General features: G+C 36.9%; 1 protein-coding gene across 1 annotated transcript; it reads left to right on the top strand.

Annotated features, from left to right (window-relative positions):
• Window positions 1-8801: 8801 nt before the first annotated feature.
• pmchl (pro-melanin-concentrating hormone, like) lies at window positions 8802-9170 on the top strand. Its single transcript, XM_072693020.1, has one exon. It carries the CDS (start codon window positions 8802-8804, stop codon window positions 9168-9170), a length of 369 nt encoding a protein of 122 aa, XP_072549121.1.
• Window positions 9171-10192: the final 1022 nt, after the last annotated feature.

The following is a 10192-nucleotide window of genomic DNA, read 5'->3' as shown; positions in this document are numbered from 1 at the left end:
ATTGCAACCCTGTATGACACCTTTAAAAATGGTGAGAACCACTTCAGAGAACCAGTGGTCCATCTACATCACTGCTGAAAAGAACCGTTTTGGCACTTTCATTTTTAAGGCCATAGCAAATACACATTGCAAAGCTGCACAAACACTTACAGCTGATTTCTATCTTAAGAATATTTTAAGAGGCTTGTTTAGAATGTAATTTTCTGTTTTGAGTCTTACCCAGCACCTAATTGCCCAACTACTAAAAATACAAAATATTTCAAAGGTTAAAAAAAGAATATATATATATATACACACACACACATACATACACACACACACACACATATACATATACATATATATATATATATATATATATATATATATATATATATATATATATTAAACTTGAATAATGAGGTCAACTGTGCTAATTAAGTGAGGTTGAGATGACATTTCCTACTTCCTAACCTAATCTTGTTCCCATGCTGCTTTGTATGACTCAGAGACAAAAATGATCACAGCATGATTACTCCCAATTACAGAACAATGGCTTAGAACAGTAGGAGCACCTAAAACCTGATACCTGAAATGTTCCAAATTACTTGAAATGAAATATTTTTACATCGACTTCCATCAAAGGTTAAGAAGGTTTTTTCCCCTATCTGGTAAAGAGAAGAGGCCGAGAAGAGGCGGTTTTGCTTACTGACTGGCTTAGTGACTAACTGACTGACTAATTTGTTGTAATGCACAAGTGCAAGAACTGCCTTGTTTGCTTAGAAGAGACATGTTCTCATACTGACAGCCTGAGGACTACATTTTACCACAAAGCTAACAAGTATAGTAAAGTCCATAGCAATAGCATGTTGACTCAACATCACTACCAACATTAGCGGCCCACCAGCCTCAGTACTGCAGTTTTAGCACGCCGGCAACCAGCCTTGCCCACCATCTCTACTGCGGTGTTAGCGCGCCGGGCGGCAGCATTGCCTAACAACACTACCGCAACATTAGCCTCACCCAACATTGTTACCACAGTGTTAGCATCACTAACACAGCATTAGCATCACTACCGCACCAACTGCCAGCCTTGCCCAGCATCGATACCACTGTGTTAGTCACCAGCCCTGTTTGTGCGGTCCTGGGTCCTTCACATCTAAACACTGGTAAATATGTGGTCCATATCTCAAGGCTTTTTACCAGGTCCTACACCAAGTTCTTTCCCAGGCAGGGTCACGTATAATGCTACATGAAACATAATAGAGGTCATGTTATGCCACAGCACCTTTTTTCACAATAAAGAGCAGATATTTTGGCCCCAAACTTCCCATTGTTAAAATGCCATTGATGATTCTATGCAGCCAATGGCACTCCAGCAGAAGTAGGCCTGTCTTGTTTTTCTCATTGCGTGACAGCAATGTATTGCTATTAAGGAACTTGATTTGATTATAACACTGAATATGATTCTAAAAACACAGCATTACTGGAAATGAGACTACCACAAAATATCATAAGACAATTACTTACTTAGGATAATGTAACATAAACATTAAAAAAACATACAATTTAAATTTTAAAAGAAATAATTCCTCTGGTTAAAGACATATATCATTGCTGACATGCAAAAACACTGTATCTCCATTTGACTATTTAACTCTTTTTGACATGACATGGATCTAAGTAAAAAAGAATATATATATATATTATTATTATTATTTCCTTCTCCTGTAAAGTTGAAATTTTGGAGGTTTGAACGTTTTTGCATGACAGAGACGATATGTTCACACTACATTTACATTTACATTTACATTTACGGCATTTAGCAGACGCTCTTATCCAGAGCGACTTACAAAGTGCTTTGCTATTTACCCAAGAAAAGCCTTAGCTAGTTAGAATAGACTAATAATTCAAAAGATACCTCTAAGCTTAGACACTGCTAAACACACACACTAAATAATTATTTAGTGTAACTGCGTAATTTACATCTTATTAAGATAAAAGCTTTTAGTTTAGAAAAAGACGTCTTACTCAAATGATTAAAATCTTACTTAATCAAGAGTGGAAGTCTGGACATTTTCAGGTATATAAAAGTTGAAGTAAAGGTTTTAACAGATTACATTTAAAGTTGTATTTTCTGATTAGATGTGATGCAGTGGAATGAGATATTTGTCCTTGTAAAAATACATATCAGCATAGCTGAGGGCAGTTTTTGCATAGATGTGAATTTGGTTGGATGTTTTAATTAAAAATTACATTAAATGTGCTAGAACTGCTGATTCATTTGGAGAGAAAAAAATGCTGGTCTTTATGATCTGTAATTAAGGACTTGAAGGTTATTTAAATGTCTACATCAAAAAGTATAATTTTTAGAAACATGTACTGTACATGTACAGAGTAAATCTATTCAATTTCAGTAATGCTTCAAAGTAACACTGCTCTGTCATGTCTCCTAGACATGGGTTTTTGTCTTTTCCTGGTATCATCTCCTAAAAACATATCCCTTTGTTTAAGACTTGGTGTGTCTATTCTTATGTCTGCCTTGCTGTGTTTTCATCTGTTTTGTTGCAGTGTTTGTAAACAATAGATATTAACCATAAGCCTTTAATGACCTTTGCTTTTAATGTTGAATACATAGTTGGTTACATTACGTAGATTTACCTTGTATATGTGACTATTATAGAAGTTTTTACTATTATGTAGATGTGACTATTACGTAGATGTGACCATAACTTTGTAAATTAAACTCAAACAACTTAAGCTGTGTGATTCTGTGTTGATAGTTAGACTTTTAGAAAGTTCAGCTGCACACAGTCAATGTTCTAGGATTTTTGCTTATTTTAAGCTTGGCAGGGCCCCGTGTGGCATACTAGCTATCAAACAAGTCGTCCTAAACTTTGGCATAATCGCAGTGTCCCTGTGGCCCCAGCCTAATTATTCTCTTTCTGTCTCTTTCTCTCCCCTTTCATACACTTGTGGATGAGATCCCGATAGACAGTTATTTTGCTATGCAGTCTTCTGTAGAACTGTCTGAGGATATGCAAATAATGAAATGTGAATTAGAAACAAGCTCACCTCAATCAAACTCTAAAAATTACATTTCACCTGCTGAGGAACATTTGGAAAGAGCAGTCTGGTGAAGGCTACCCTGAATATAAAAAAGTAATGATATGAAGGAATGACATTTATCATTCACTGTTTGTCTGCAAATATTGTATTTAAAAAACAATTGTGATAAAACTGAAATGAGTGAAAAGGGGGCTATAACCTAAAGTTTAAATGAATAAGGATATACAGCATTATCTGTGGGCTATCTGTATCTTCAGCAAATTGCTTTCTAAATTCTCTGAATCAGATATTTAGATTAAGCCAATATTTGAAACCGGTATAAACCAAAAGAGCCTAGTGCCAATTTGTACATAGTACCAGTAGCAGACTAGGCTTGAGGATTGTGAGTTCGAATCCAGTCATGCTGCTTAATAGCACTATTGCCATGCTTTCTTCTCTCATCACTCCCATTCATCACTCCCTGACGACCCAGGCGTCTGTTGGCTCATGTACCAGAGCTGGAAATCTGAGGCTTTCCTCAGAGTGTGTTGGTTGCCTAGTGATGCAGCATTGGCAGCCGTTTAAAAAAAAGTAGCGGCTAGCTTCACATGAATCGGAGGCATGTGCTTGTCCCCACCCCCCTAGTGTCAGGACTTTGGTGTGTTTGTGTCTATGTGGGCTGTCTAGCAAAAACCATGGTTGGTAAACTGGCCATGCTAGACTGACCCTACCCTCTTAAAAATAAAGGTGTAAAAAGGGTTCTTTCAGCAGTGCCATAGATGAACCACTATTGGGAGTTGTGAAGAACCTTTAAATTCACTCTTCATCAAGTGATAGTTCTTTAGACCTTTAAAAGGGTATGGGTGAATGGATGGGTGTGTGTGTGTGGTACCCTGCGATGGACTGGTGCCCTATCCAGAGGGTATCTTGCCTTGAACCCAACGATTCCATCACTCATGACCCCTTTCCTAAATTTTCTGTCATTGTTCTAGCTATCATGTTAAAACTCAAAGTAAGTAGTAGTGTCAAATATGTTCCCTAACTGTAATTAGCCTTTCTACTTTCTCAATGACAGATGATGCACAGATTTGTGTCCATCAAAAAGGAGACTAATGTCAAATGTAGACACTACTCTTTCATCTTCTTCTTTCTAAGCAACTGGATGCGGTTGAAGAGGTCCTCACTTCATGCAAAGAATTGAACCTCACTCTTTCTGGTCAATTATGGTTTGCTTCCAATTATTTTTGATGTTGCATATTTCTTCATAAAACACAGAATGGCCTTTGATTGCTAAGAACAAGCAACGGCAAGCATTTCCATGTTCCTTTCAATAGCTTGTGACATTCATTTATGCTCAGCGACTCCTCAAGCCATTCATTAGCACAGTTAGTGAAGTTTTTCTCTTTTTAATTAGAGAATAGAATCATAGTCAGTGGGTTAGTGTAAGCAATGCTTTTGCTCTCTGGAGTATGTACTAAGAAAGTCCAAGTTAAAAAGGCTGCATGGTGACTTTGTATAGACTAATCTATACAGAACCTAGCTAGGCTTTTTTTCTGGGCTTCTCAGCACACGCAATTATAACTTATATGGCAGAGATTAAGAAAGTATTGAAATAAGGCTAATTGACACAAAGGCTAATCAGTGTTAGCAGTATGAAAGTGAAAGCTTATGAGCATGTTTACAAATGTTACAGTCAACTATTGAAAATGTATTACCTGGACCTATTCTCCAACCTAAACCTAACCCTAACCTAGTACACCTAAACCTAATTCTAGCCTCAACGGAGGCTAAACTTAACCTAACCCATAACCTAAACTTAAACTTAATCTTACCGTCAGCATTACCTTAACCCTAACCACAACCTAAAATGACCCTAACCCTAAACATAAAATTTATAAAATTTTTGTCCATCAATTCATTTTTTATAAGCTCCATAACAGAGGAGACCAAAATGCTGTGGCGCCACTGTTTTATCATTTCCTCTTCGAGGACATGAATATACCTAGGCGCCATGTTGGCTGCTGGATCATGTGTCAACTTCATATGCCATATTGGTGCAGGTAAATATTCATATTTTTTCTTAGAAGCTTGCACTGGAAAAATATGGCTAATTCTTTGGGCTGTACAAAACGTCATACAGTCCAAATCAGATCTTGGGGAATTACCTTTTACAAGTAAGATTGGTCAATGGTTGTTGGTTGTATTTGGCCATTTTAACATAATATTGGGAGCTTTATAGTATTATATTATACTACTTCTACTAATACTATTATTATACTATTCACTACTCACTATTTAATTGACTATTATACTACACATACTGCTATTGTTAATGTATTATTATTTTCATTGTATTTATTAGAACACATCGTATTGTATTTATAGGTTAATAAGAATAATGTTTACTGCTGCACTATACTGTATATTGTTGTATACTATATGTAATGTACTACACTAAATTACAATTATATTCCATACTATTTATAATGTACTATATTTTCACTATTTTGTACCATATTATGTAAATATGCTATACTGCTTTAACACCTAAATTCCAAGGTGACAATTGTAATTGTCTCTGTAATATTTGTATCTCTTTACTTCTACACTATATACCTAAAGCAGACTGACTGCCATTTCATTTGTATTGTTGATTTTGTTACATTTCTCTCAATGATGGTCTTATTAGACCTTATTAAAGTTGCACTATTTTAAAATATTATTTCAATATTTAAAAGTGTGTTCTGACCTTGGTGTGCACTTTAGTGGTTTGTGTAAGAATTGTATTAAATCTTGTCATTTTTTAAAGCTAAGTTTCTGTTTAAAGGCCCTCAATACTGAGATGATTAATTTAAATAGAAAACAATGGGAAGCTGTTTCACTATTAATGCCAGAAATGACAAACAGCTGAATATATATGACCCAAAACAGCTACAAATAAAATGATGTACTTTGTTTGTGTGGCTTGTACTTTCAAATATAGTAATGGGAGAAAGTCTGTCAATTATTTTATTTTCAGCCAAAACTACTATTAAGTTTAAGTTGTTAATTTTCCAGATTTTTTTTTTTAACAAAATAGAACTTAAAATACAACAGTTAGGATAATGTCAATATTCATACAGGGTTTTGTATACAATTAAAAAATACAAAAAAGTGTCATGGCGTGTGCAGACAGACAAACAAACGGGATGAACACTGGCAGAAACTAGGGGAAACTAGAACTGAGAACTAGAGCCGCGCTCTGAGTAAACCAAAGGGGTAGCTGCCTGCAACCAGCAAGCCCAACCTGAGAGCCTGTGCCGTGACTGCCTTGTGAGCTTGAGCCACCAAGGAGCATGAGCTGGAAGCAATGTAACGCGTTTGCCTCTTGAATCAGACTACGAGATAACTTGAACCAGATCAGAATACCTGCCAACAGAAACACACCACGGACACGTGGAGAATCATTTCACGGCAGTGAGTGTCTGTAGGGAGGCTCCTTAAATGTTCCCAGCCCCAGGTGCAACACATGAACAGGAAATGAACACAAATGAACCAGAAATGAGGTGGAAGTTCTTATATGGGCCTGTGGGTGGCGGCCCATGATCGTCCCTGGGGAAGGCGCGATACAGAGGGCCTGACAAAAAGTAGTAGTAGAGTAAAGGAAAAGTAAAAATAAAGTAAAGTAAAATTTTTCTGTAAAGGTTCTGTAAGATTTTTTTCTAAGGGAAGGACTCGCGGTGGAATGGTGGAAGTCCTGGTATACAAATTAAATGGTCTGTCAGATAAACAGCAATTTCATCTGTGAGAGAAGACAACTCAACTTTATGGGTTTATAAGGTTGTGTAGCTGTCAATAAGCTGTTACTAGATGAAGAGAAATACTGCTGCTGTTCTTAGTACAATAGACTGACCACCACAGAGTTCAGACCTCAACATCCAAGCGATCCAAAAAACTTTCAATGATGTTGTAGTGCGGACTCTAGATGGTCAGTCCATTGTTCACCAGCAGCATTTTCTTTCCACAGTAGCAGCTTCTTGAAAGTTACACATCCTTAACATTGAGTTGTTTTGTGTCAAGATGAACGCTTTAAGGGCTGTTTATCTGTTACAGAGAGTTTTAAGATAATCCTCAGCAGAAAGGGATAGCAAGACACTCAAAAAAATGCATGTACATGCACAAATATACATACATTACCACCATATACACAATATAAATAATATATAATAATAATAATAATAATAATAAAGTAAAAAAAAGCATTTATTTATTTATTTATATACTTACACCATTGTTAGGAGTCCCATTATCTTTTAATAATCTTCTGAAACCCTTGTTTTACCACTTATTTTCTTTGACTTTCCCCTCCTTATGTGAATTATCTAGTGCCCAAACTTCTCACAAACATCTCCTGAAATAAATTATCACTTTTAACTAATAGCTGTTTTGACAGAAAAGTCTGTACTGTGAGTTGCAAAGAATGTGGTGTGTACAGACACAATAAATTCACTGTCCCAGCACTTTTTTCGGGGAAATTGTTCAGTTTACTAAACTCTGGTAGTAAGCAATGTTAAACGCATTGCTGACATGTAGCACTATATTTTGGTTGCAGCATAAATAAGAACTTGATCTCATGAGGAATTATGTGTTTTACTGCTATTCCTGATTAAAATAAACAACATTGTCAACGACTTGTCTAAATCTTTCCAATGTATTTAAGGCACAGAATCTGTTATTGATTTGGAAGGATTGACTGCATATCTTACTATGAAAAAAAGAGCAGACACCTACGATTTGAAGCAAGACGTGCAACTGAACAAACTGAGCATGAATCCAAGATGTGATATTTATGACTAACCATCAGTTGCTTCCAAAGAATTACAGAGTATTTGGATTTGTTTTCTGTGCTTTAGTGAACTATGAGGCATGTTCCGAACTAAAGCGGTCTGAAGTCAAACCAATCAATCAACAAGCCCTACAGGGCAAAGGAAACTACGAAAAGTTTACTTTTACATTCCCTTTTATGTACAAATGGAGAGTGCGCAACCCTGAGTGCATCTGTATGATAGTTCCAGAAGACTGCTAGACTCTGCATTTAAATATTTTGTAAAATAAAAAAAATATATACACAAATATACAGAATATTTGAAACTTAAAATGTCATTGAAATGTGGAGGCCCCCCCTTTGATGTTGACGTTATGTCTGGTAAATGAGACAGCTGCACACTACCTTATTGAATGGTGAGTATACATCTAGTAGAGTAATGGATCCTTCCTGTGGTTTTCTTCTGTGTTTCCTTGATGGTCCTCCAGTTCTCATTAAATCTCTCCTGATGTGCTTTTGTCCAGTAAGTCTAATTAGAAATAAGATGATGAACTTTTTGTTCATGTTATTTGATACCTGGACAAACAGATCTGTAATCCCTCCATATTGTTTCTCTATGACGGAAGATCTAGGGATTACATGGTCACTTATGGTGCTTCTACAGAGGAACCCTGCTGTCTGGCTGTGGGGCAGTTGTCATGTTGTAGGTAATCTTAATTAACTTGCCACAACAAACAAAACACTTCAGCACTGTTTGAGGTCTCATCAAACCTTGTGAAGAGGGTTTGTTTAATGTCTTTAAACATGACAAAAGGCAAGGCATGAATGATCTCATCCTAGCCTAACGTGGCATCTTGTAGGCCTCCAGGTATATAAGGGGATGAAGAACCCATCGCTATTAAATTGCCTGGTGCAAGAATCACTGGAAAGCAGGAGCACAGCAAAAGACAAACGCAAGAAGATCTCCAGAATGAAGCTATCCATCCTCTCCGCATTTTACACCATCGCCTTCTTGTCTCAGCATAGCCTGAGATCAGAGGCACTTCCGATGGCCAACGCAGAAGAGCTGGACCTCAAGCCAGAAACTCTCGGTGAAGGACTGGAAGAGAATGCCCTGAGTTCTGGACCGGTTGGTTCCAGGATCATCGTGGTGGCTGACTCCAACCTGCTGAGGAACCTGAAGGCTCTGGACAGGTCCTTCCCGCAGCTGAGCCTGGCTGAGAGAATCCTGAGCCCCGAGCGCAGAGACATCAGCTCCGATCTCGGCACCTCCATCATCAGGAGGGACACCATGAGATGCATGGTGGGAAGAGTGTACCGGCCATGCTGGGAAGTGTAGCTGGCTCAGCAGAGTCCAGCAACAAGGCTGAAGATAAAAAGAAGAACTGCCGATCAACACCCAATGTTGTTATGGACTGACATACAAATAGTGCAATTTCTGTGCCTGTACATCAGTGTTGAGAATGTATATGCCATTTAACCAGATCAAATGTAATTAAATCATATCAGTACTAAACTACTTTGTCTATGTTGTTTTTGCTTTGAAACGTATGTATAGACACACAGTCATAAAAGTCTGCAAAAGACCACCCTGCAGTAAAGAGTAATGAAGGTAATGACATTGTTTAACATTGCTAAACCTCTTTTTTGCTAATTTACGATACTTACAGATAGGAAATAGGCTTCTAAAGCACTTTTCACACTCAAAACTTGGGTTAGCTTTACCAGTAACTTTCAGCAAACACTGACCCAAGATTGGTACCTAATCTTCTAAGCTTCTTCTGCTTCTTTCTTATTATTATCTACCTGTAATAAGTAACATTTTAGTTTATTTTATTAACATTTAAACTCAGAGAGTTTTAGGCATATATCAGTCAGATATTTAGTCATCTATTTTTTGGCTGACTGGCAAGTTATTTTTACCTGACTGAAGAAATTTTCACCTTCTTAAAGAAATTTTAAAATAGTGACCCGAGATTTAACAAATAACATAAAGAGCTGTTAATGACATTATTATTGGTCTCTCTTCACACATTCAATACCTGTTAGTTTACTCAACTAGTCATCATGTTATAATGTTATCTAGCTAGCTAACAAAAAGTTAAAAACAAGGTAAATACAAGGTAAACTATTGCAATCTACTGTAGAGAGATCAGTGTCGCACTAGCTGCTGCGGACATGAACTATATTTTCACAGGACATTGTGTAACAGTATTATTCATCAGCTTTTTATTCCACCTGAAATGGTGCAGCAGTTACACACTAACGTGTGTGCCAGTTAAAGTAACTGTGGCACAAATTAAGGTAAAACAGAAAATTTAAACGTTCATGGATATGAAGCCAATATCAGCACTAGAATTG

The sequence above is a fragment of the Salminus brasiliensis genome, chromosome 1, assembly GCF_030463535.1.
Source record: "Salminus brasiliensis chromosome 1, fSalBra1.hap2, whole genome shotgun sequence".
Classification (NCBI taxonomy): Eukaryota; Metazoa; Chordata; class Actinopteri; order Characiformes; family Bryconidae; genus Salminus; species Salminus brasiliensis.
The sequence above is the reverse complement of the archived record's forward strand: the minus strand, read 5'-3'. Positions and strand labels throughout refer to the sequence as shown.

What these genes read in the sequence shown, in the direction of transcription:
- pmchl (XM_072693020.1), top strand. Translation starts at nt 8,802, where the DNA reads ATGAAGCTATCCATCCTCTCCGCATTTTACACCATCGCCTTCTTGTCT.